The sequence below is a fragment of the Conger conger genome, chromosome 11 (genome assembly GCF_963514075.1).
Source record: "Conger conger chromosome 11, fConCon1.1, whole genome shotgun sequence".
In the NCBI taxonomy this organism is placed as follows: Eukaryota; Metazoa; Chordata; class Actinopteri; order Anguilliformes; family Congridae; genus Conger; species Conger conger.
The window spans coordinates 2,233,201-2,260,700 of NC_083770.1; the positions used below are offsets into that span (position 1 = coordinate 2,233,201).

General features: G+C 46.5%; 1 protein-coding gene across 2 annotated transcripts in view; it reads left to right on the top strand.

Annotated features, from left to right (window-relative positions):
• The window catches only part of LOC133140265 (netrin receptor UNC5C-like), a 213,053-nt gene that overhangs the window by 101,612 nt on the left and 83,941 nt on the right, over window positions 1-27,500 (top strand). For both annotated transcript variants that reach the window (XM_061260042.1, XM_061260043.1), the window contains exons 2-3: window positions 10,557-10,787; window positions 22,696-22,839. In XM_061260042.1, the coding sequence (XP_061116026.1) occupies window positions 10,557-10,787; window positions 22,696-22,839 (375 nt within the window). The remainder of the gene's footprint in view (window positions 1-10,556; window positions 10,788-22,695; window positions 22,840-27,500) is intronic.

Genomic DNA, 27,500 nt, shown 5'->3' on the forward strand with positions numbered 1-27,500 from the left:
TCTTCACTCGCACATCAAGTAGGGAGAGAATCGCCCTTCGCCATGCCAGACACACTGGCAGAATAGCTTTACCAAATCCTTTAAATCCACAGTGAAGGTGAATTGTACTGTGCACGTCTGACCTGTCATATAATTGTCTTATTGAATCAAAGGCACCTCTTACAGTTAAAAATAAAAAGAATATTGGAATAAAATCATAAAAAAAAAAAATTCAAAGAAAAATACTGGATTCAAATTACATTACATTTTTGTCATTTGGCAGATGCTTTTAATCCCAAGCGATTTACAAGTGTATAGGTTTTTCCACAAGTTAAAGCATCACATCTATAACTAGTAAAATACACATGAAGCGCTGTTCTAAACAAAAATACAGTCATTGCAAACATTTTTTTTGTTTGTTTTTTTTATTTTTATGGTTTAGATACTAATCTCTCCAGTTGTGAGAAGTACTACTTTTTCCTGAATTCAGTATCAGGCTTTCTTATAGTGCATGTTGTTATGGTACCACATACATTTTTGGATTAAAGAGCTTAAGAAAAACTAAATGCAATTGTCTTTCAGTGTGCAGGGATTTCGCTGAGGTAGTGATTTCCCTTCCAAAATACTATGTTTGTGAAACGAAGTAGTAGATTCTGAAAACCAAAATTCCAAATATGTTTTGCCAAATGGATTGGCCAGTTAAAATTTCTACAAAATTGTCCACCTGGATATACAGGAAGTCCACCTGGATAGACAAGAAGTCCAGGTGATGCACTGAATCTTAAAATAGGCCATCCTTTCTTCCCTCTTACACAGAAGTAAAGAAATGACAAGGGGATGGGGAGGATGTATGCTGGTACACATCGCCTTTTAATCACACCTGATGGAGGGGCGCCAGGGGTGAAGCAGATACATTTGTTTCCTGGGGACGATAAATCAGGATGCGCTTGAACTGACTGGAATTTATCTAGCTAAGAAGTCAAGGGCATTCACCGGTTGTTGTAAAAAATATATACGGTGTATTCTATATAATTCCACCTGCTCCCTCAGACCCGTTTGCCTCTGAAATACAAGCGTGAATGACTTTGACACACACACACACACACACACACACACTCACACACACACATACACACACACACACACACTTGCGCACACGCCCACCCGCCCTCGCACACACAGTCTGTTTGACACATTTGTTTAGCCTGTCAGAAAACAAAATGCCAACTGCACTCTATCAGACCTCAGACTGTGACTCAATCGCTTGTGTTTCATTTTGATATTTTAACAAGCCGACGGCTCCAACCGATTGGATTTAACAGCGGTCTCCAAGGCCCCCGGTTTGCTTCACACAGGCATGCGCTCTGCCTGCTCCATGTGGAGGTCATGAACCCGCTCATCTCACTCCTCGTCTTCCCCATCGTTGAGCGTCTTCCCCTTTGTTAACCCGTCCGCCTGACTGTATCGGCAGACACGACCTGCTGGCGGTTTAAAATGGCTACCTCGGTCGACTACCGAACGTGGCTGCACACTTCGCATCAGCCAATCAATGGGCTGTTCAGATACAGTTGGGCGGTCTATCGATGTGGCGCTGGAGAGGCCCTCCGGTTCTTTTGTCGGCAGGAAGTGGCGGTCCCTCACGTCCAGGAAAAGCAGGCGCCCCCCCCCACCCCCCCTCCGTAATCAGACCGCAACGCAGCGTGAGCGCAATTACACCTCTTCTGAGGAGAAAACATCACTGCCCTTCCCGTTCATATGTGTCAAAATGAGCCTTACTGCCCTTCCCCTTCATATGTGTCAAAATGAGCGTTACTGCCCTTCCCATTCATATGTGTCAAAATGAGCGTTACTGCCCTTCCCATTCATATCTGTCAAAATGAGCCTTACTGCCCTTCCCATTCATATCTGTCGAAATGAGCCTTACTGCCCTTCCCATTCATATCTGTCAAAATGAGCCTTACTGCCCTTCCCATTCATATCTGTCAAAATGAGCCTTACTGCCCTTCCCATTCATATCTGTCAAAATGAGCGTTACTGCCCTTCCCATTCATATCTGTCAAAATGAGCATTACTGCCCTTCCCATTCATATCTGTCAAAATGAGCGTTACTGCCCTTCCCATTCATATCTGTCAAAATGAGCCTTACTGCCCTTCCCATTCATATCTGTCAAAATGAGCGTTACTGCCCTTCCCATTCATATCTGTCAAAATGAGCGTTACTGCCCTTCCCCATTCATATGTGTCAAAATGAGCATTACTGCCCTTCCCATTCATATCTGTCAAAATGAGCCTTACTGCCCTTCCCATTCATATCTGTCAAAATGAGCCTTACTGCCCTTCCCATTCATATCTGTCAAAATGAGCATCTCACAGTGGCAAAATATTTCACTCCAGCTTGGCTTTTCACAGGAACAGGATCTTCTTAGCACCTGTGGCAAAGTAGGGAGAAGGTGCATGCTGCTTGAGAAAACTGAACATTCAGAATAACAGAGATTACGTACACATGTAATCATTTGCTTTGACAATGTGCTATTGGTTTTAATTATTATTATTCAAGTAATTATTGTTATTTAACAGTTAAATAGGGTTAATTATATTATTAGTGTGGCTGATTATGCATTCGGTTCAATTTACTAAAGTTTGCGCAATTAACGAGGGTGGAATTGTGTGTGAAATTTCTCCACCTTTAAAGAGCAGGCGTAAACCGAGGCACAAGACAGAGACACAGATCTAGCCTTCAATGGTGCACTGGAATAATCAAAATCACACACATTTCAACCCCCAGAGAAAGAAATCATCAAACAGATTATTAATAGTAAATATTTATTAATGATTGCAGCCATGAACTAATTAAGGCTGGGTGTCACAGAAAATATTCAGAAAATAAATATTTGTTAATCGCGGAAAGAACGTGTTTTGATTAGGAAAAGAAACAGGGAATTAAAGGGACTGCCAAAAAAGAGAAAAATCACCTGCGAGTTCTGTGACAAACACCGAGCCGTACAAATACTTACGCTTCTGGTACCTCCCACACGACGTTCCCATCCTATCCCGGTGACAGTCCAGCTCATTGTAATGGTGCATCTCGCATTTCATTCAAAAGACAATAGCTGCCACAGCAGGAATGTGTACACATTTTGTCCTGCACTGGATGCTTTTATAACATGGATATCACCACATGCAGATATTCAATGCACTAAACACATGTTTTAACTGCGCTGTTTAAGATCTGTCTTTTCGCAAAATGCCGTTTGTAGGCAGTCTCATTGGCTGATTGCATAATGAGCTGTAGCCTTCGTGAATAAGACGTTGATTTCAGGCAGACTGTGACAGACTGTGACACAGCACACCCTTGTGTTTTCACTGCAAGCTTCGCTTACATTAATCTGGCCCCTAATATTTGTTGAATAAAAAAACATTTGATCACAAAAAAGACTGCTTTGGATATGCAGAGGTGTATAGTCAGAAAATAAAAGCCATCGTATTTTTTTCCAACCACCTGGCATTACTTCAGCCAGGAGGTAGAACTCATTACGGAAATCAGCTGGCTGAGTTCATGTGTGGAAGAAACACATGGTAGTTTTATTTTCTGACCCCTGCACTCTCCACCTCTGACTGAGGACATGTGGGACAATGTCTGTGAACTCAAGCAATTCAGTATAACTGCTGTTCTGTAATATTCAGTCCTTTCTTTGCGACCCCATATAGTTACAAAAAGACACAAAAAATTGAAATAAAATGTTTAAAACCTTGTTGTTAATAAGGATAATAGATGCTCTATTTGGGAGTTAAAATGCATTAAGAAACAATAGCCCAGCTTTTTTTCTCTTGTACTAACATAGTTTAACAGTCACAGAGATGAAATTGGCAAACTGTACTGTAAAGAAAAAACAAACACTGCCATTTAATTATGACTCAAAGTTAAGGACAATTATGACTCAAAGTGCTTTTACCCTGTCTTTCATTATTTTTCTGCTTTGGAAAAATGAAACAAAAATTAAAATGTGTCAGTCACAAGGTTACTATCATTAAAGCTCCCTGGCGTTGTCGGCGTGTTTCACTTCCATCACGTTAATTGCATAATTGATTCACATTAAGATGTAATCAGTTTCTTGTACAAGCCATTTTAAATCAGCCCTTGGGTCATGTACTGTGCTTTGTTCAACAAATAAGACAATAGCCGTGTTATAGCTCACAATTCCATTGTTTTACTTTCACAAATAAAAAATATAAAATCTGTTCCACATCACCACACTGGTAGCTCAAATATATTTGATGATATCACGGGTAATAGATGGTTCTGAGACAAGAAATACATTATTAAGACATACAGATGTAGCACATCAGTATAAAATGGTATTGTTTTACACTAAATGTTTATTGGAGGTACTTCAGGGCACAGAATCATTACGTTTATAATAAAACTGAATTTATGACTCCCGCAGCCGGTTGGCGAGGGATGGCATAAGCAAACACTGACACGCTGTATATTGTGCGATCATGTCTGAGCAGGGCTAAGACATGTCTTTACAGAGCTCAGCATGCCCCCGGGCTAAGACATGTCTTTACAGAGCTGCGTCTGAGCAATATTCACACGAGGTCCACTTCAAATAAACATTTGTGGAAAGGGTGTGCGGACCCCGACACGCCGCGCTCGGTGGGAGTGCAGAAGCGAACGGCGTGGCAATGGAATGGCGTTTGAATGTGAATGAGATGAAGGAGGTGGTAGACTTCACGTTGGCCGGCTGAGTTGGCCGGCTGACAGGTCCATGTCTCTCGCTTGTTAGGTGCAGTACTGTGTGTCCTGGAATGCCCGGGATCCCCCAGCGCAGGGACCCTCTGAGGGCAGGGACCCCCCAGCACAGGGACCCCCCAGCACAGGGACCCCCCAGCACAGGGACCCTCTGAGCACAGGGACCCCCCAGCACAGGGACCCCCCAGCACAGGGCCTGGCGTGGGGTCGACAGGCGGCCCTTCCATGTTTATCCGCCGCCACTCTTCCCATTAAACACGTGAAGACTCCCCAGGAAGGAGGTGGAAGCCTGTCGCTGTCTTCCCCTGCATGTGCTTTGCTGCGGTCACGGTTGTTGAGATGTCACGGTTTGTGTATGAAGATAGAGAGGTTGGCGGGGTTTAAAATGGAGGGGGATATGGGACCCATGGCAGGTTGTTTGACTTCAGCGTAGCATAGGAACATGAGCTGATAAATGTTTTCTTCAAAGTCCCGGCTGCCCTTGATCCAAACGGATCATATCTGCGACACCGCCCGCATAGTGTCACCTGTTCAAAAAAACCATACTGGTACCGTGAATGTTATCGTTATACATCCAAGTACTGCTGGGGATTGTTTACTTAATTTTTAACTACCTGACTACAGAGACAAGGCACTGTTCTCAGCTCAGTTTCTCGCACAGGTTGATTTATTTTGTGTGTATTGCAGTTTGTTTTGAAGGTTAATGGTGGAAAATTGGCAGGAATTTTTGGTCATTTCTTTAAATATTAGTTTTTGTTTTAGGTAAAAGGAGCACAAAGGCCCCGGACACACGCATACCCACACCCTCACCCACACACACCCACACACCCACACACACACACACACACACCCTTACCCACACACCCTCACCCACACACACCCACACACCCACACACACACACACACACACCCTTACCCACACACCCACACACACACACACACACACACCCACACACACACACACACACACACACACCCACACACACACACACACACACACACCCACACACACACACACACACACACACACACACACACACACACACACACACACACCCACACGCTCCTCAGTCGCCCAGCCCCTTGTCTTTGATTGAATGCGATGCAGTCAGGATGTTAACCAATCTCAACTTTCCACTTTTCTCTTCATTTATACCTTTCCTTTTATTTTCCGGCTGCTTTCGTTTCACAATTGTGGATGGAACAGCCTCAGAAGGGCACGTTGCTCACGGATCTTACCACCCCGCGGAGAGGAAATCTCAGGGACTCATGAGGTGGGGGGAGGAAGGCCCACCCTTAATGCGTCTGAAATGAGTTTCCGGAGTTGAGTTTTGGGTCACGACCCCGGCTGCTGGGCTTCTTATGTGCCACTCCCCTTCAAGGGCCTGTGCTCCCAGGTGGAAAGACTGTTTCTTTGGGCTAATGACCACTCTGACCCCGGGAGGGGCATTACTAAGCTAATAAGGAGGTTGGAGTAGGAGGGGGGGCGGAGGCGGGGGGGGGGGGTGCTAATCTAGTTCCTCTCTTTCATCCTTCTCAATGTAAACTACAGAGCATTTTTGCCCTCAGGCAGATGACAGCAGCACTTGTGTTCAAATAACAGATTTGGCTCTTAATTTAAGGCCGCGTTAATGTGATGCGTTCTGTGCGGTTGTGTTTGAAACTGCCTGCGCACCCCTCCAGCTTTAAAGCCTTCCTTTAATCAATAGTATTGGTTTAGCGTGGCGCTAATGTTGTGTAGCCTTGGCGAACGTGGCTGCGTGTGCCCCTCAGTCAGCCTGCGCATAACCACGTGTCACTCAACCAATGCGCTAATAGCGCATTAATGCACGCTGATTAATTGCAGTTCTGACTGGAGAACTTTGATTAACGAGGTTCTGTTTCTTTCTCTGCCGAGCTCTCTCTGTCTCTCTGTCTCATTCTCTCCCTCTCTTTCACTCCCTATCTTGATTACACAAGCACACACACACACACACACGCACACATGTAAATCAGGGTCGAAAAAATAATGTATTCTGTGAGGGCAAAGAGTGAAATTTAAGCAGCTTCAGTTCCTGTAGACAATGAGCAGCCCTACAATGTTTAACAATTCAGTGTCTCAGTGAAGGAAACATAAAGACCACAGTATCCATTCCTCTCCTTTTTAAATGCATTTCCATCATTTACATGTCTCCTGTGTGTCTATGGCTTAGAAAAAAAACTATAGTGGTCTTCGGCAATAGGGTAGTGGTAGTAATGATAATAAAGTGTAGTAATAACAGCAGCTTTTATCTGTTTGTGTATGGCCTCTGGCATGGAACAGATTCATGTACAGGCACAGGGTACGATGGATGTGTGTGTGTGTGTGTGTCTGACTATGAGACTGTGAGTGTGAGAGCAATGCTTTGTTCAAATGTAAGTGCGATTGAGATTGGCATCACCCGCAGGACCTAGTTGGGGAGGGATGGTGGGGGGGGTTTGGGGGTGTGGGAGTGGCCCTGGGTTCTGGTTTGGGGGGGTTAGCCGGGTCACGGTCCGTAACCGCTGATCCAGGGGAGGCGATAAGAGAGCATTACCTCACTACCTCCGCAGGCCGGAAGCTTCCGCCCCCCTCCCCCCTCCCCGGGCCCCTCCGACCGACAGGAGCACTGAGCCTCAGAGAGGGACCAGTGGCTAAACCACAGCTCCAGCTCTCAAAGGAGTGACTCTCCCTTCATAAAGATGAACTAACGCTGTATAAAACATATTACAATTATACTTTATAAAATAATGCATGCGGTGGTTAATAAAAATGAGTCTACTGTCTGTGGCAGAAGGATACCGTGTCCTCATCATACATTTCAGACTGTTTGTCCGCCATTTTGTTCTGGTTGGTTGAAGGAAAGAAAGCAAATGTACTGTGAGCGGTTGCTTTAAAGATATGAACAACATTAGTGCAACATTAGCAGGGTTTGAACCCGCAAACCTCAAATGAACCGCCATTACCACACGATGCCAGTTTATAACATCAGTGTCTTAAATGGACTGACCCCTCGTCCCACTGACCAATGGCCAAACAGACAAACACCAGGACAGTCATGTGACTCCTCACACAAAAAGCACATTTATCCTACCCCTTTCTTAACTGAAGCTAAACGTTCCCAGCAGGAAAGACAGCTCATATCAGCTTCACGTGCCAAACCTGGTGACCGCAGGCGTCAGCATATACTGCAAAAGAAACTGCTGTAAAATTACAGTACTTTTCTGGCAACTCTGCTGGCAGTAAATCACTGTAAAATGTGGAGGAAACTTTTTTACAGACGAGACAAGCAAGCCAGCTAACGGGCATGATTTTCTAATTGTTGCTGTAATTTCACTGCTATGGTTTGTTAAAAGAACCTACGCATTCGATGTAAAAAATGTACCGTGCATTTTATAGCAGCTTACCTGGTAGTAGAGTTGCCAGTGAAGTTGCTTCGCAAAACACCTGCTGCCCGCCCCGGCAACCTGCCCCAGCAACCTGCCCCGGCACCCGCCCCGGCAACCTGCCCCGGCAACCCGCCCCGGCAACCTGCCCCAGCAACCCGTGGTGTTCTCACTCAGCGCTCCCTCGCCGGGGGGGAGGGGCCCGCGCAGGTTTCCGAGTGAAAGGGCGATTTTACGACTCTACTTTTCAATTAGGGGTAGATTTAGAGGCGGGCGAAAGGGGCGCGTGATTTAGGAGCGGCCGGCAGGATGATGGAGCGGAGGTCTCTCTGTGAGGGTGTGATTACCTCTCTGAAAGGGGCCGTCGGGACAGAGCGCTGCAGACCCCCGGAGCGCAGCGGACCCCCGAACACAGGCCTGTCTCGCGGAGTACAGATGGCCCAAGAGAGATGGTGACATCACCGATCTGGGATTTATTATATTTACGTCTCGCGGCGCTTGATAACTCACGTTGCCCTGACTGGCAGGGTCTGTCCCACACGCAGGTGTAGACAGGGGGGCGGCGAGGATAAATTACTGACAGAGCGACAGACTCTCGCCCCGAGGGGCCACCGCCCCATACTCATTCCAACGACCGCGTCAGTCACCTCTCTCTCTCTCCCTCTCTCTCTCTCTCTCTCCCCCTCTCTCTCCCTCCCTCCCTTTCTCTCACACTCTCTCTCTCCCCCTCTCTCTCCCTGCCTCCCTTTCTCTCACACTCTCTCTCCTCCTCTCTCTTTCTCTCCCCCTCTCCCTCTCTCTCCCTCCCCCTCTCTCTCTCCCTCCCTCTCTCTCTCCCCCTCTCTCTCCCCCTCCCTCTCTCTCTCCCTCTCTCTCTCTCCCCCTCTATCTCTCCCTCCCTCTCTCTCTCCCTCTCTCTCTCTCCCCCTCTATCTCTCCCTCCCTCTCTCTCTCCCTCTCTCTCTCTCTCTCCCCCCTCTCTCTCTCTCTCCCTCTCTCTCTCTCCCCCTCTCACTCTCTCCGTTGTTTCGCTGCAGCACTTAGATCGGTTCTGGGGTTGAAGGATGAAGGAGTGAGGAGGAAGACCGCTTGTGCATGTGAGGGAGAGATACAGCAAGAGAGAGGGTGTGTGTGAGAGAGATAGAGGGAACAAGTGTGTGAGTGTGTATGAGAGAGAGAGAGAGAGAGAGACTAAAGAAAGCATCCTGAATTTGAGGACTTTCAGAAGACACCTAAATGATATGTTGCGTATGCAGTGTTTTTATCATATTAACATTTCAACAGTTGTAAATAAAGGACATAGCTTTTACTTAATCTGTTAAGACATGAATGCATAAAGACACAAAAAACAAAGCAGGGGAGACAATTTACCGATAAAAAGCAGAATCTAATTATTGTGGGTTGCTGGAGCTCATGTGTTTATTGGAGGAGGAAAGTAAAGTATGAGAAAGAGTTTTGATTGGAAATGGGCTGTTATGGCTCGATTAAACTATGGGTTTTTTTTATCAACTTACACTTATACGAGTGCAGTTGCCAATAATGTGTATTGAACTGAATTCAGTTGTGAGGTTGTGTGACTTACTAACAGAAGGTCCGCATGTAACTGTATTGCTGTGCATTTTTAAAATGGCCGTGGACTCTCCTGTTACCAGAACACGTGCCTGTGACTACCTCCACAAAGTGGGGTTTGACCCCGTGACCTTTGGTTTTGGGACAGGATGTTTCCTCCTCTGTCTCAGTCTGTTTGATCTCAGACTCCAGAGAGAGCCTTGTGGGGGTTTAATGAAAGCGGGCTGGATGACGGAGGGGTCCGGAATTACAGGGGAGAGGAAGAAGAGCCTAAATCTTAGCTGCGTGTCACAAATATGCGCAGAATTTGGCCACAAATGGACCGCAGTCGCCCCGCACGACGGCGAGGAGGCCTTAGAGCGAACAATGGGGGATTCACCGCTCCTGCAAGCCGCAGACACAGCTGACTCCAGAGCCTACGGCTCGAGAACCCGAGAACCAGAGAACCCGAGAACCAGAGAGCCTACAGCTCTGCTCGAGAACCAGAGAACTCTGGGACATTTCACCTTCACCCAGCCCTTCTTAAAAACTAAAACACGCTGTAGATGGCTTGCTGAAAATTCCAGTTTAAGCTGGTCACACTGGTTTACGTTGTGTTTTCAACACTTTTAGCTGGTCAATCGGCTGTTCACCTGCTGACCAGCCTATTTAGTCAGCCAATCCACCAGATGACCACAAGTGAACTCCAGACCAGACCAGCTATGACCAGCTAGACGTGTCAAAAACACAGCTTAAACCATCTCAGAATACCAGCTAGTCTTTCAGCAGGAGTTGCACTGCCAGAGTTGCACTGCAGTTGATGAGGTGGAGGCCGTGACATGAGGTGTGTTGACGTGACGCTCTTTGTGCTCTCTTTGTGCTCTCTCCCCAGTGGACGATGACTTCCTGGGGCTGGGGGAGCTGCCCGAAACGTTCCCTTCCGACCCCCCGGAACCCCTCCCCCACTTCCTGATGGAGCCCGAGGAGGCCTACATCGTCAAGAACAAGCCCGTCAACCTGTACTGCAAGGCCACCCCCGCCACGCAGATCTACTTCAAGTGCAACAGCGAGTGGGTCCACCAGAAGGACCACACCGTGGAGGAGCGTGTGGATGAGACCTCAGGTGAGGCTGGGAGGGGGAGGGCAACGCGAAGGAGAACTTACACTTTACATTACTTTACATTACAGTTGATTAGACTAAGCAGGGGCCAATCGTACCTGGAGCAATGTGGGGTTAAGGGCTTTGCTCGAGGGCCCAACAGCGGTGCAGATCTTATTGTATCTCCACTGGGGTTTGAACCACCAACCTTCCAGGTCCAAGTCAATTACCTTATAGCGTACAACAAGGGTACACAAATTACAATTAACTAATGTAGTCATCAACAATAATCAATTGATAAATACATTATAAAATTATTCTTCATTAATACATTAATTAAGCATGAAATTACATTTTCATTAGTTCATGTATTTTTTTACTACCAATGTATTAATTACATGAACATTCAGTCATTAGTTAACCATTAACAAATATATTGACTGCTGTTTTCATTCCAATATGAATTCTCATTCACTAATGTAGTTGTTAACATGAATTAATGATGTACAAATACATAAATAAAGCAGTACAGATTAACTTCTCAGTAGTTGGTTAGTTAACAATATATGCGTTAATGCCTATTCATGTGAAAAGTAATGAGAAGTTATTGTCAGAAATCTGTATAGAAAGTTCAATATGCATCGCCCAAGATACCGGCCTCATTAAATGTAGTTCCCACTCCATCTTTTAGGATTACCGTTTGTTCTCCAACAAACAGGGTTTGTCAGGATGCAAGTAAATGTCAGGCGGGGCGGACTAACCCTACATATACACACGTTTCCCCCGTCGATGGCTCCATACAGACACGGCAAATGCACAAAAGCCACCAGCAGGAATAAAGAGTCCTGACTCTCCCGCTTTCCCAGTTTGTCGTCCTGGAGGCAGGGGGCAAAATAAATGGACTCGTTCCGAGCCGACTTCCGCAAAAGGAAGTATAAACACTGGGGTCTTCCTCTGTGTCCGTCTGATCTTCTTCCCCGTTCTTTATCACTTCATCTCTCCTCCCCTCCCTCCGTCTCTCCCCCAACCCCCCAGTCCTGTTTCAGGGACGCTCGGTGGCTACCCTCCCCTCCCTCCGTCTCTCCCCCAACCCCCCAGTCCTGTTTCAGGGATGCTCGGTGGCTACCCTCCCCTCCCTCCGTCTCTCCCCCAACCCCCCAGTCCTGTTTCAGGGATGCTCGGAGGCTCATGGCTGCCCTCCCCTCCCTCCGTCTCTCCCCCAACCCCCCAGTCCTGTTTCAGGGACGCTCGGAGGCTCGTGGCTACCCTCCCCTCCCTCCGTCTCTCCCCCAACCCCCCAGTCCTGTTTCAGGGGCGCTCGGAGGCTCGTGGCTGCCCTCCCCGGTACGCGCGCTCTTCGGGAATCGCCTGCGGGGAACGTTGGAGTAATTATTCAGTGTTTATACCGTACTTTTCTCAGAGCACACTTTCAGCGCGGGTGTCACATTCCTACGCATCTCCGCCATTTGCGCCAAACAAAAGGAAATCCCAGAAAATGGGAAAGGTTAGACACAGCCCCCCATGCACGAGAGTAACGCATGCAGCTTCAGAAACATCACACTGCCTTTCAGTGAGCCTGCACAATGCAGAATCCTTTCTCTTTCTCTCCACTTCAGGGCGTATATCTCATACCCACATCATGGGGGGTTTTGTGCGTTTGGCTCTCTCCTCCGCAGCTCAGACCCACATTTCCCTGCCCTCTCCCAGCATGCACTGGGGGGGGCGAGCGACGTGTCCGGGGCGTCTTCAGGGGGAATAAATCCTGTCCTGTGGAAGAAATACGGGAAGAGGCCACACGATCCCTGCCTGATCCCTGCCTGATCACTGCCTGTGGGCGACACGATCACTGCCTGTGGGCTCAATCAGGGGAGGCTGAAAGCGCTCAGTCAGGGCTGAAGCTTGTAGTATATAATGGCGTCTGGTCACTGAGGGTATTTCACTCTTTCCAGACTGTTAAACCGGTCTCTTTATTTATTAGTACCGGGAGGGCTGTGTCTCACGCACGTCTTGCGTGCGGGGCCAGAGCTGGCCGCTCTACACGGTGGACACAGGGCGTGCACACACTCATTGGCTGGCTCTCCGTGGATATACTGGAACCGGAGCGATTAGAGAGGCAGCGTTGTGATCGTGGATATACTGGAACCGGAGCGATTAGAGAGGCAGCGTTGTGATCGTGGATATACTGGAACCGGAGCGATTAGAGAGGCAGCGTTGTGATCGTGGATATACTGGAACCGGAGCGATTAGAAAGGCAGTGTCGTGATCGTGGATATACTGGAACCGGAGCGATTAGAGAGGCAGCGTTGTGATCGTGGATATACTGGAACCGGAGCGATTAAAGAGGCAGCGTCGTGATCGTGGATATACTGGAACCGGAGCGATTAAAGAGGCAGCGTTGTGATCGTGGATATACTGGAACCGGAGCGATTAGAGAGGCAGCGTTGTGATCGTGGATATACTGGAACCGGAGCGATTAGAGAGGCAGCGTCGTGATGCGGTGTGACACTCCTTCCTGGACCATTTTCATGTTCACCGAGTTTTGACACGGCCAGCCCTGTGTGCCCCAGAGAGCTCACACTGAAACGTGAAGCTTGCGCATTACAAACACACACACACACACACACACACACACACCCCACACCCCACACACACACGCACACTTCACTAAAGCGCTAAAACACTCTCAGAGTCTAGCTCTCAGGTCCCTGCTCTCTCTAATTTCTCCTGACTGATAGAAGAGGAACCGCAGATAAGGGCTGTCCAGGACCGGTCAATAGCTGTTTTAGCGGGAGGAAAGACGATCCCACGCTAGCCGCTAGCTCCCGCGCTCCATCTCCGCCCGCGCTCCATCTCCGCTCGCGCCCGCGCTCCATCTCCGCACACGCTCCATCTCCGCCCGCGCTCCATCTCCGCCCGCGCCCCGTGCTCCATCTCCGCCCGCGCTCCATCTCCGCCCGCGCTCCATCTCCGCCCGCGCTCCATCTCCGCTCGCGCCCGCGCTCCATCTCCGCACACGCTCCATCTCCGCCCGCGCTCCATCTCCGCCCGCGCCCCGTGCTCCATCTCCGCCCGCGCTCCATCTCCGCCCGCGCTCCATCTCCGCCCGCGCTCCATCTCCGCACGCGCCCTGCGCTCCATCTCCGCCCGCGCTCCATCTCCGCACGCGCTCCATCTCCGCACGCGCTCCATCTCCGCACGCGCTCCATCTCCGCACGCGCTCCATCTCCGCCCGCGCCCCGTGCTCCATCTCCGCACGCGCTCCATCTCCGCACGCGCTCCATCTCCGCACGCGCTCCATCTCCGCACGCGCCCCGCGCTCCATCTCCGCCCGCGCTCCATCTCCACACGCGCTCCATCTCCGCACGCGCCCCGCGCTCCATCTCCGCCCGCGCTCCATCTCCGCACGCGCTCCATCTCCGCACGCGCTCCATCTCCGCACGCGCTCCATCTCCGCACGCGCCCCATCTCCGCACGCGCTCCATCTCCGCCCGCGCTCCATCTCCGCACACGGGGGACAGGAGTAGATTAGTGGACGATGGGGACGGGGAGCGTTATCTCGGCTCCAGCTGAAAAAATCGTTACCCCCCCTCCAGAGTTCTCTCTAGCAGGAAATAAATAAATAAAGACTCTCCTTGCGGCGAAGGGGCTGAGGCCGATCATTAGCTTCCTCAAAATGGATTTCCTCTCCAGCCAATGGCGTGCCGGCAAAGGGGGAGCCCCCCCCCCCCAGGAATCTCGGATGGATTCCTCAGGTTTCCTCTCTCGGCCGGATATTCTCCCGGGGGGCGGAAACCGGAGCTCGCCCTCCCCCAGAAACCTGGTCTCATTACCTCATGGATATCGTGGGGAGTGCCATTCCATAGAAGGCTTAGCACTGAACCTCAGTCTCAGGCTGAAGGGCACAGGAGCGTGTTGAAGTGATGTCATAAAACCCATTCAAGTCAGACACTGCTTGGGGGGGTCTAACACACATGAAAGCTTCAGGCTTTTCTCCAGACCTGTATTCAAAGCGCTGTACAATTGATGCTTCTCATTCAGCCATTCACACACACACACACACACACACGTCACGCATCATTGTAGTCATGACATGGAGCAGCACAGTTTCTCTCTGGCCAGTAACCTCGACCCTCCGTCAGCATCACGACGCGATTCGCAGTTCTGGGCGTCTGGGTCCGTGACTCTACCCAGGATGCAGTGCATCACACTGTCCTTGTTTCCCCCCCCGGCTCAGCCCGGCCACAGCTCAGACCATCACCAGAGTGAGGGATTGTCATCGCTAATCTCCGCGCGCGCCGGCTCATTGATTCCTATAAATGGGTCCGAGTTAATTAGACGCAGTTACGGCACTGTAGTTACAGCACTGTAGTTACTGCACTGTAATGCATACCCCCAGCAGGGTCATCGCCCTCGCAGTGATCACTGTGGGCGTCGGAGAACAGCTCTCTTCATTAGTGAGAATTATCGCTCCTACAACCGCTGCTACCGCTAATCTGAATGACACTCACCGCTAATAAACGAGCAACTAATGTTTTAAGTGTATTCACATTTCTAACCTCCCATTTGCTCCCTGTTTGGGTAAATCGCTCACCATTGTGGGAGTTTGGGAAAGCACTCGAGTGCGAGTCAGTGGTAATGTGTGCATTTTTTTTTTTAAGAAGGACGTGGAAGATTAGATTAGTGTTTCTCTGTTGAAACACTAATATTGTATATTGTTTGCCTACCGTGTGAATGTTGCTGCATTACCTTTTACAGGTTGATGAGGAGAGCCGTTTGTAACAGAATAATCATCGTTTGAGATGATGGAAAACAGAATAATCATCGTTTGAGATGATGGAAAACAGAATAATCATCGTTTGAGATGATGGAAAACAGAATAATCATTGTTTGAGATGATGGAACACAGAATAATCATTGTTTGAGATGATGGAAAACAGAATAATCATCGTTTGAGATGATGGAAAACAGAATAATCATCGTTTGAGATGATGGAAAACAGAATAATCATTGTTTGAGATGATGGAAAAGCTATTTTGGCGCAGAGAGGACACCGTTGAGTAATATCCTTAAAGCCATGTTGTTTTGGAAGATGCTCATATTTATAACAGCCTCTGCCTTGCTGAAGTTGAGCAAAAATTTAATGGAGTTTGGAATAATCTGTGTGTTATGGTAGATTATTTTAATGAACACACTGTAGCAACTTCTTATGTGCATGATGGAACCTTTATTGGGGGTTTTTATTTTCATTGATGTCATGAAATATGTTGAAATTGATTTCATATGATTGGCTTGAATGGGAATAAAATATGAAATCAGAAAAAGCAGAAAATGACATGGTGACTCCACACTTTTGGATGGTAGTGTATGTGTTCAGATGCAGTGTAGTTTCACATAGTGATGTTTCGGGTGTTAAATAATGAGTGAGGAGTGAGTAGTCTTTATTGGACAGATTAGTTGTAATGTCACCAGTCTGCTATACTGCTAGGACACACTTGTGATGATACATGTTCAGTTACAGTAATCTAGAGCGCACCATAGGGATGCCGCCAGCAGCCCAGTTCCGCTGACCTGTGAACAGCCATGCAGAGTAACAGATGAAGATCCGACACTGCCCCTCCAATCACGGCCGACCAGTCACCACCGACCAGTCACCACCGACCAGTCACCACCGACCAGTCACCTCCCACCAATCACGACCGACCAGTCACCTCCAACCAATCACGGCCAACCAATCACCTCCAACCAATCACGGCCAACCAATCACGGCCAACCAGTTACCTCCAACCAATGACCTCCACCAGTGCTTCCTATGGATTTCATTTCCTCTTCCTTCTCTCCATCACGATGAAACAAGCACACACCACAGGTTGAGTCAGAAGCTTCAATTATTCATGGTCCTGATGGCTCATGATCGAGGTCAATTGCTTTCCGTGTCAGTGGACAACACCATTTCGGCTTCCTGAGAACAGGGTGGCAGTCCAGCGCAGGCTGTCCTCGTTTGATCCAGACCTGGGTCAAATCCGTAATTGTTTTGGATTCAAATACTTTTTCATGCTTTACTGAGCTCGGCTGGTGTATTCGAACCTGAAATACTGTCTGAAAAAGTGTAATACCTGCCTTCTGGTCCTCTTGGTCAGGTCAATCACACCAGGCCAGATCAATCAAGCACAGAAAAGTATCCCGGGTCTGGTTTGATCGCGAGCCTTTCCCAGAACAGACAGAGGGGATGGTAACCCCGCCGCTCAGACCACGGGACACACGGAGGTCTTCACATTCTTTCACATTCAGCGCTTCCTTCCCGCCGCAGCGCTTCTCTGGCTCTGTGCTCCTCTGGGCTCCGGCCTGAAAGAGTGGCTTCCCCTCCGCTTCTGAGCAGAACCCAGAGCCAGCTCTGGAGCGAGAGGTTCTCACTATCTCCCCTTCCTTTTTTGTTTTTGCTGAAGCTCTCATGCAACTGTGCAGATAGGATTATAGTCCCGAAGGCTTCCCAGCTCAACGATGATCATTTTACTCTCCCTCATTTAATCGTTGGTTTTTTTCTGGGGAAAAAGTGCCTTTGATGGCAAGAACGCAGCGATATGAAAGACATTTCCATGCTCGTATTGCGATATGGAAGACATTTCCACGCTCGTATCGCGATATGAAAGACATTTCCATGCTCGTATCGCTTATGGAAGACATTTCCACGCTCGTATCACGATATGGAATGCATTTCCACGCTCGTATCGCGATATGGAAGACATTTCCACGCTCGTATCACGATATGAAGACATTTCCATGCTCGTATCGCTTATGGAAGACATTTCCACGCTCGTATTGCGATATGGAAGACATTTCCACGCTCGTATCGCGATATGGAAGACATTTCCACACTCGTATCACGATATGAAATACATTTCCATGCTCGTATCGCTTATGGAAGACATTTCCACGCTCGTATTGCAATATGGAAGACATTTCCACGCTCGTATCGCGATATGGAAGACATTTCCACGCTCGTATCGCGAACGTGAAGAAGGAATAGTTTAATTAGTCTTTGTAATAACGCAAAAGTCCCGTCGGCGTTGAAATATAGTGGAGCAATATCTTTCTGTTTGTGTTTCTCATAAAACAGATAGTTTATAATATCAGACAGGGGGTGCATATTTGAACCTGCCTAAAGGAAAATGGAGCGCGATATGACAATAAGTGTAAATAAATATGCGCAGCGATAATAAATTGGCGTGTTTTATTGCGGAAGTTCGTGTAAGGTCACACCGTCTGTAAAGCATTACTGAGGAGAACGAGCTTTGGGTCCCAGCTGCGCTGAACCTGAGCTTCTCGCTGTGTCAGAGTGGCAGCACAGTCCTGTGTCAGAGTGGCAGCACAGTCCTGTGTCAGAGTGGCAGCACAGTCCTGTGTCAGAGTGGCAGCACAGTCCTGTGTCAGAGTGGCAGCACAGTCCTGTGTCAGAGTGGCAGCACAGTCCTGTATCAGAGTGGCAGCACAGTCCTGTGTCAGAGTGGCAGCACAGTCCTGTGTCAGAGTGGCAGCACAGTCCTGTGTCAGAGTGGCAGCACAGTCCTGTGTCAGAGTGGCAGCACAGTCCTGTGTCAGAGTGGCAGCACAGTCCTGTGTCAGAGTGGCAGCACAGTCCTGTGTCAGAGTGGCAGCAGCACAGTCCTGTGTCAGAGTGGCAGCACAGTCCTGTGTCAGAGTGGCAGCACAGTCCTGTGTCAGAGTGGCAGCACAGTCCTGTGTCAGAGTGGCAGCACAGCCCTGTGTCAGAGTGGCAGCACACAGTCCTGTGTCAGAGTGGCAGCACAGCCCTGTGTCAGAGTGGCAGCACACAGTCCTGTGTCAGAGTGGCAGCACACAGTCCTGTGTCAGAGTGGCAGCACAGTCCTGTGTCAGAGTGGCAGCACAGTCCTGTATCAGAGTGGCAGCAGCACAGTCCTGTGTCAGAGTGGCAGCACAGTCCTGTGTCAGAGTGGCAGCACAGTCCTGTGTCAGAGTGGCAGCACAGTCCTGTGTCAGAGTGGCAGCACAGCCCTGTGTCAGAGTGGCAGCACAGCCCTGTGTCAGAGTGGCAGCACAGTCCTGTGTCAGAGTGGCAGCACAGTCCTGTGTCAGAGTGGCAGCACAGTCCTGTATCAGAGTGGCAGCAGCACAGTCCTGTGTCAGAGTGGCAGCACAGTCCTGTGTCAGAGTGGCAGCACAGTCCTGTGTCAGAGTGGCAGCACAGTCCTGTGTCAGAGTGGCAGCACAGTCCTGTATCAGAGTGGCAGCACAGCCCTGTTTTCTCTGTCTCCCTGCCTCTCTCTCCCTCTCTCTCTCTCCTTCTCTCTCTCTCTCTCTCTCTCTCTCTCTCTCTCCCTCTCACTCATCTCTGTCTCTCTTTTCTCCTCTCTTTCTTCTCCTCTCATATTTCCCTCTCTCCATAGATTTAGCTTTTTTCATTTCCTTGGTTTGTACTTTCTGAAAGGCCAACATGCTAAAAAAAAAAAAATCTGCCAACCTTTAGAAATAGGTAAAATGCAATTTCGGTTTTCCATGCAAAGCCCTTTTCTTGCCTTAAATTGAAGACTCTCTCTCTCTCCTCTCTCTCTCTTTCTGTCTCTCTCTGTCTGTCTTTCTCTCTGTCTCTCTCCCTCTCTCTCTCCTCTCTCTCTTTCTCTCTGTCTCTCTCCCTCTCTCTCTCTCTCTCTCTCTCTCTCTCTCAGTACAGTGTTAATGTCTCTCTCTCTCTGCTGAACTGTATGTTGGCCTCGTCCCCTGGCGATCGCAGTGTTAGATTTTGCAGGAGCACTAAGCTTGGGCAGCGCCACGTCTCCACAGAGCGCCGTGTCTGATTAATGTAAGGGGCTCGAGCCAATCCCCTGAACCCTAAATATACAAGTCATTTTCCTCTGCTTCCAGCTCCCCTTCCTCCATTATACACCCAAAATGCCATCGACATGGGGATGTTTTCACTGGTTCTCAGGGGAACACCCCACCCCCCAAGAGTGTGAACACTCACTGTGCTGAGGAGAGAGGGAGGGGGGCTGAGAGAAAGAGAGGAAGAGAGGAGGGGCTGAGAGAAAGAGAGGAGAGTTGAGAGAAAGAGAGGAGAGTTGAGAGAAAGAGAGGAGCGGCTGAGAGAAAGAGAGGAAGAGTAGGCAGCAGCACATTTGGGGGATTACTCAGGCTTTGTGGCTCAGGCTGCGCTCTCTCTCTCCTGCTCTGAGATCCCACTGCTAGTGTGACTGCTGGTGCAGTGCTGGAGACCAGCTGAGCTCACACACACACACACACACACACACACACTCACACACACACACACACACACACACACACACTCACACACACACACACACACACACACACTGGCTTGCGTACTCAATTTACTTTTCCCATACTTTATCAGCCAAACTTTTTAATGACATCTCCCTTTATTTACATTAAAATGGATCGCTGCTTGTTGTAATTTCAGTGCCAATGGCTACAAATTTAAGCGGTGATGTGATTTGCAAATGTCAGCACTTAACCGCTGTGTGAGAAAAAGCACTTCCTCTACTTGTGAAAAGAGAAGCAGACATCATATGTACAAAATGTACTAATAACAGCCCCCCCCAAAAAAACTAATATGAGAATACATGCTGAGGTTTTTGAAAGCAGCCAAGTCCAATGTTATGAATTAAAGGCCAAAGAAATCAGCTCTGTGATCTCAGACAGGGCTAAATATTGCACAGCATGACAAAAATTATTATTATGACTATGTTTTCCTGTGTCCTCCCTGTGGAAAGTCAATAATTAACCCTGTCTGGTTGCATTCCCTGTTGACCCATCAATCTACTGTATTCTAGTGTCACTTCCTTGGCTCTTTACAAGTTGTGCCATTTAGGACATACACTCACAGAGCACATTTTTACTTTATTACACATATTTATTCATGCGATTATCTAATCAGCCAATTGTGTGGCAGCAGTGCAACGCATACAATCATGTAAATATGGGTCAGGAGCTTCAGTTAATGTTCACATCAACCATCAGAATCTAAGTGACCGTGGAATGATTGTTGGTGGCAGACAGGGTGGTTTGAGTATCTCAGAAACTGTTGATTTCCTGGGATTTTCACACACAACAGTCTCTAGAGTTTGCAAAGAATGGTGCAAAAAACAAAACAAAAAAACTGCGAGCAGCAGTTCTGCAGACAGGATCGCCTTGTTAATGAGAGACGTCAGAGGAGAATGGCCAGACTGGTCAAAGCTTACAGGAAGGTGACATTAATGCAAATAACCACACATTACAACAGTGGTATGCAGAAGAGCAGCTCTGAACATACAACGCATCATAACTCTAAGTGGATAGGCTACAGCAGTAGATGTCTAAAAAAATAAGTCTAATAAATACCTAATAAAGTGCTCACTGAGTGTATAGAAATCTTTGGAAGACTGAGCCGTAATGTGCAAGGTTGTTTGAGCTATAACTCTTGAACAGTTCAGTAGTGTGTATTTCACTCCTGCTGTAAGGAAAGCATTTTGCTTAGCAGTGAAATTCTGTGTGCATCAAACACACCCCGCAGAAGATGAATTATCACTGCTTCATTGCCACCTTTGGATGCTCGATTTAAACTTACATTTTTATGTATTATTTTCTTTGCTTTCTGTTGCTTTGCTCTACTGCTTTCTCATGTCATTCCTTCTGAACGCTCTGGTTTTGGTTTTTAATCCAATTTTGTGGATTCTAACTGCAAAGTGCTGCACTTTCTCATACTGATCTTTCATACTGTTTGACTAGTATTAGTGCATTTCAGAATTTTGACTGTTTATTTTTTTCTTTTGATGTGTTGTTATTGTATTTACCTGAAGTTTTACAGTGTTCTGTTGGATTGACACAGTGTGAGCTACAGATCTGGGTCAAATACATAATTGGTTTGGATTCAAATACCTTTCTGCATTTTATTGAGCTTGTCTGGTATATTGGAACCTATGAAAACCCCACCTTCTGGTTGGCCCAGTTGCACCAGGCAAGATTACATAAAGTATTTTACCCAGGTCTGGTGCTGCTGCTGTGAGCAGATCAACATCTTACAATTATCTGGTTCTAACTGACATGTTTGACTAAAATGAGTTAGTGTCCTAAATACTTTGTTTATAGGGCACTAAATATATGTGTGAAGTTGCAAAAACTGTTTAAAAGCATGAACAAATGTAAAGGGCTGCATCTGCCTGGAGCCCATTCACTTTGGAGCATTTGGAGTTTAATATCTCAAAACCACTCATAGATAGAACTTTATAGTTCCCAGTTCACAAGATACTGAGCTTACGTTTCTCCAGCAGGAGAACATCTCTTTATTTCAGTGCGCGTGTGAAGACGTGTGTGTGTAAAGACGTGCGTGTGTAAAGATGTGCGTGTGTAACGACGTGTGTGTGTAACGACGTGTGTGTAAAGATGTGCGTGTGTAAAGACATGTGTGTAAAGACGTGTGTGTAAAGACGTGTGTGTGTAAAGACGTGCGTGTGTAACGACGTGTGTGTAAAGATGTGTGTGTGTAAAGATGTGTGTGTGTAAAGATGTGCGTGTGTAACGACGTGTGTGTAAAGACGTGTGTGTAAAGATGTGTGTGTGTAACGACGTGTGTGTAAAGACGTGCGTGTGTAAAGATGTGCGTGTGTAACGACGTGTGTGTAACGACGTGTGTGTGTAAAGATGTGTGTGTGTAACGACGTGTGTGTAAAGACGTGTGTGTGTAAAGATGTGCGTGTGTAACGACGTGTGTGTAAAGACGTGTGTGTGTAAAGATGTGCGTGTGTAACGACGTGTGTGTGTAAAGATGTGTGCGTGTGAAGACGTGTGTGTAAAGACATGTGTGTGTAAAGATGTGTGCGTGTGAAGACGTGTGTGTAAAGACATGTGTGTGTAAAGATGTGTGTGTGTGAAGACGTTCTGACTGGGTTTTCACCCCCTCCAGGTCTGGTGGTTCGGGAGGCCAGCATCGAGATCTCGCGGCAGCAGGTGGAGGAGCTCTTTGGCCCAGAGGACTACTGGTGCCAGTGCGTGGCCTGGAGCTCCGCCGGCACCACCAAGAGCCGCAAGGCCCACGTCCGCATCGCATGTGAGTCACCCCCACGCCCGCCCGCCCGCCACGCAGAACCATATCACAGCCAGTGACGAGTGAGAAACCGCTGCTGTACTGCTGAAAACATTAATGAACACTTTCAGTCCCAAGTGCCATATGACAATCTCAACCTTATACCTTTTCAACCAATCAAAAATGATTGCTTCACTAATGTTTTGAGCCCCTATTTAAGCACATTTCTCAACTCTGAACTTTCCAAATTTTCTCAACCAAAGCCAAAACTTTGGGTGGAGCCCATATTGGGCTTGTGACTGAAAGGCTTAATAGGATGGTGGTAACAGGAAGGTATATTAATAAATTATGATTTTAATACATACTTGCTTGCCTTTTTGGCTGGCACTCTGAATCATTTTTAATAATCATTTTAAATTAAATTGTGATAAGGTTAGAGAACACATTTGGAGGGATTATTTTCAGTATTTTGGGATACCCTCTTCAGTTCAGGCCACATGCTTTTCATGGGATTTAAGTCTGGAGACTGAGAAGAAAACATGTTTGTTATTTGTACTTTTCCATTTCTGTATGTTTGGAGGCATGGTCCTGTTGGACAATTTGTTTCCTGGCACTTTGTTGAATTCATTGTGCCATTGATCTTACATAGTGTCTGGACCACTGGCAGCAAAACATTTCTTAAACATCAATGACCCACCACCATATTTGACAGTATGTATGAGGTGCTTCTCCTTATATGTATTCCGTTTTGCCACCTAACTTGTGGATGGTGTGCATCTCACAAAACATTACATTTTGGTCTCATCTGACTATAGCATTCTCTTCCAGTCATAATTCCAATGAGGTTTGGCAAACTCAAGATACTGCCTTCTTGCCACCATTCCAATGGTGCCATTTTATAATTTTCTTTTAGACTTGGTGACTCCAAGACAAAACTCTCTGCAATCTCTGCAATTCTTAAACTGCGACCTTTGGGTTACTTATGGCCTCCCTCACTTGCATCCTCTTCCTGACAAGTATGCAACATTACATTACATTAATGGCATTTGGCAGACGCTCTTATCCAGAGCGACGTACAACAAAGTGCATACCCATAACCAGGGATAAGTGTGCTGAAAGACCCTAGAGGGAAGTACAATTTCAACATATGTTTTATGCTTTTTTATTATTGCCCTTTCAGTGCTATGTAGTATGGTTAACCGTTTATGTCTTTTTTTGTACCCATTACCCGACTTGTGATGGTCAATTACCATCTGTGTCATCTGAATTGACAGTTCTCTGGCTTTTCCCATGCTAATGGTTGACAAATGCTTGTTACCTCATTGAATTTAGTGAAACAGGAAGTGATGGAATGGCACAATATAGTTTATTAAGACTGAGATTAACTCGTTTTGCCAATCTCCCTTTGTTTGGTTTAATTTACAATAACAGTTAGGGGCTCCAATATGTTTGGAAAAATGACATTACTAATTAAAAAACATTGAAATATGAGAGTTAATGTATTGAAATAAAAGTATATAGATTTCGTGTATGTTTGAACATAAAATATAGATCATTATCTATGTTGTTTATGCAGCCCTTTTTCTGTATTTTTATTGCACAAGGTTTCACAAGGTGGTGTAAATAAATACATTTAAAAATATATATATTTATACAGTTACCATTGACCGAAAATGTAGCGAGAAAATATGGTACAGTGAAAGGTTCTAGTTCATCAGAGTGGCAGAAAAGATACTGTAACATAAACCATGACATGGACCTAATCAAGATTAATGACTTTATATCTCGCCTGGCCATCTATAAAATGGTGCCTAATCACAGAAGACAGAGCACATTGATTAAAACAAATGAAAACTGGGACCAAATTAATACATTTCCATTTTAAGGAGTACACAGCCATTATGTGGGAATTGATTTGGCTGTAAGTACAGTATAAAACACTTTGCTTGTTTATTCAATCAAATAAAATGAGCTAAATCATTGCACTAAGCATATTCCCGTGACGTAATGGTACTTTGCTTTCAGCAGCCTGCTATCCGCTTGCAGAAATCATTGTGTTTGCGTTTGTTTTTTAAATGGGCTTGTAGTCGCTTTGCATGTGCAACACGACACCCGGTGCAAACAGACACAGTATTGGCATTAAAATATTATGGATTCAAAGGGGCCCCGTAATATGGCAGTGGAAATGGCAAATCAATGAAAACCCTGGCGTGTGTGATGTGGTTTGGTAATGCAGGCAGCGGGCAAAGGCAGGTTATACGTGAATCCTCGCCCTGATCTGTATGTCTCTCTCCATCTCCTCGCACGCAGAGGAAGGGTTGCTAACGAAAGAACTGGAGGTCAAGCAAAGGTGGAAAATCCAGGTCCAGAAACTACATGTGGTTTCCAGGTCCAGAAATCCAAGTGGTTCCCACCACTTGGATTTGCTAACCAGCACAATTCTTGAGCCAGGAGGTAGAACTACAGTAATGAGTGAAATCAGGTGGTTTTACCGTATATGGGTGGAAGAAACACATGGCAGACCTTTGACTTTCTGGCCCTTGGACATTCCACCTCTATAGTCAAGATATAATAAGCGACACAGAGCGCCACACACAATGCTGGGATCCACAAAGCACAGTGCGGCCAAGCCTGAATATTAAATCAGCCAAAAACAATTCACTCAATTCCCGCAATACAGCACACCAGGGTGGGGTCGCCTGAGGACTTTTTAACTGACGGAAATCCCTCTCTAACAGGACATTCAGGGCCGTCGTTGTGGGGTCAAAGGTGGTGAGGTTTCTAAGAAAAGCCCTAAAAAGTTCCAGTAGGATGATGGGCCTAGAGCGATATTCTTTCAGGGCGGCAGAATTGCAAGCTACACCCCTGAGGACGCTGTGCATCTAGGCAAAAAAATAAATAATAAAATGTTGAGACAGGTGGACCGCGATGTAGCGTAATAGCGTTGATGCAAAGCACATTTTGTGGGTTTACAGGAGAGCGTGCGGAAGTGCAGTAAGTCAGCGGCGGGCTCAGCGGCTCCTGTTCAAACGCAGTCAGCTGGCTCTTCCTTCCCACAGGCTCGTGCGGAGCAGGTGTAATTTGCTGTTCTTGGCTGGGCCGAGTGGGTGAGACCAGCAGGTATTTACACAGGCAGGCAGCGCGGGGGCTGTTTCCATGGGCACTGAATCAAAGAGGATCCTGCCACTGGTGTGCCGTCTGTCTCCCAGGATGGAAAGCATTCATTACAGGAGTGAATCATTACAGGAGTGAATCATAACTGGAGTGAATCATTACAGGAGTGAATCATTAAAGGAATGAATCATTGCTGGATTAAATCTTTGGAGGAATTGAGCATTACACGAGTGAATCATTAGAGGAATTGATCATTACAGGTGTGAATCATTACAGTAGTGAATCATTACAGGAATTAATCATTACAGGAATTGCTCATTACAGGAGTGAATCATTAGAGGAATTGATTGTTACAGGAGTGAATCATTACAGGAGTGAATAATTACAGGAATTAATCATTGCTGGATTGAATCATTAGAGGAATTGATCATTACACGAGTGAATCATTAGAGGAATTGATCATTACATGAGTGAATCATTAGAGGAATTGATCATTACAGGAGTGAATCATTACAGGAATGAATCATTAGAGGAATTGATCATTACAGGAGTGAATCATTAGAGGAATTGATCATTACAGGAGTGAATTGTTACAGGAGTGAGTCATTACAGGAATGATTCAATAGAGTGAATCATTACAGGAATTAATAACTAAAGAAGAGAATCATGACAGGACTGAATCATTCCAGGCTGGCTTTTTGTCCTGCTGTTCCCTGTGTGTTTTCACTGGGAAGTCACATGAGGCTGGGCTAAAAACACACTTAAAAGTGTTAATAATGAATATCCAGATATATAACATCCGTTGTTAATTCAACAATATTGAAAATAATAGTTCCCCTTTTTCCATAAAAATGCAAATAAAAACAATAAAACATTTTTGCTGTGCTCTGATGCAGTGACTAACTGTATGATATTACAGTTGTTTTTGCAAATCAAATTGTTTTCGAGAAAAAGAACATCACATTTTTGCATCTTTTGTTTGCTGCTATCTGATCACAGAGTACATGTTAGACAACAATCTAAGTGCATTTAAATCTATGCATAGAAATGAGCCTGTAAGCCATATCAACCCAGTCATACATAAACATAGATTACATCTCCTGAAGTTTATTTCAAGGAATTTACTTTAACCAGACAATGAGACATTTGGTTGGCCAGCAGTGACAAGAATATTTATCTGATTAGTGGGAAGGGAAACGAGAATAAGGCAGTACGATATTGACAATTTAAGTTTTTAGACCAGAAAGATCAGAACTGCTGCTGCCTACACAAACAGTGGGAAGTAGCTAGCTAATTTCACTTTGTTCCTCTTCTTGTTAGTGGCACGCACTTCGAGACTGGAATTTTCTTTCTAGATTAAAGCTCTGTGTGTTTTTGTCTCAAATGGGCTCATAGACGTGTTCTAATGCAGTAGATACATTTTCTATAAGTTGAAGTTGGAGGCCTCTCTTATTTGCTATATTGTTTGGGTAAAAATATTTATGAAAATACACCTGTCCGTAAAACCTCTATTGTCTATTCTTTAGATATTATGTAGTAAAAAAATGGAATTGCTTTTACAATGTGAGAAA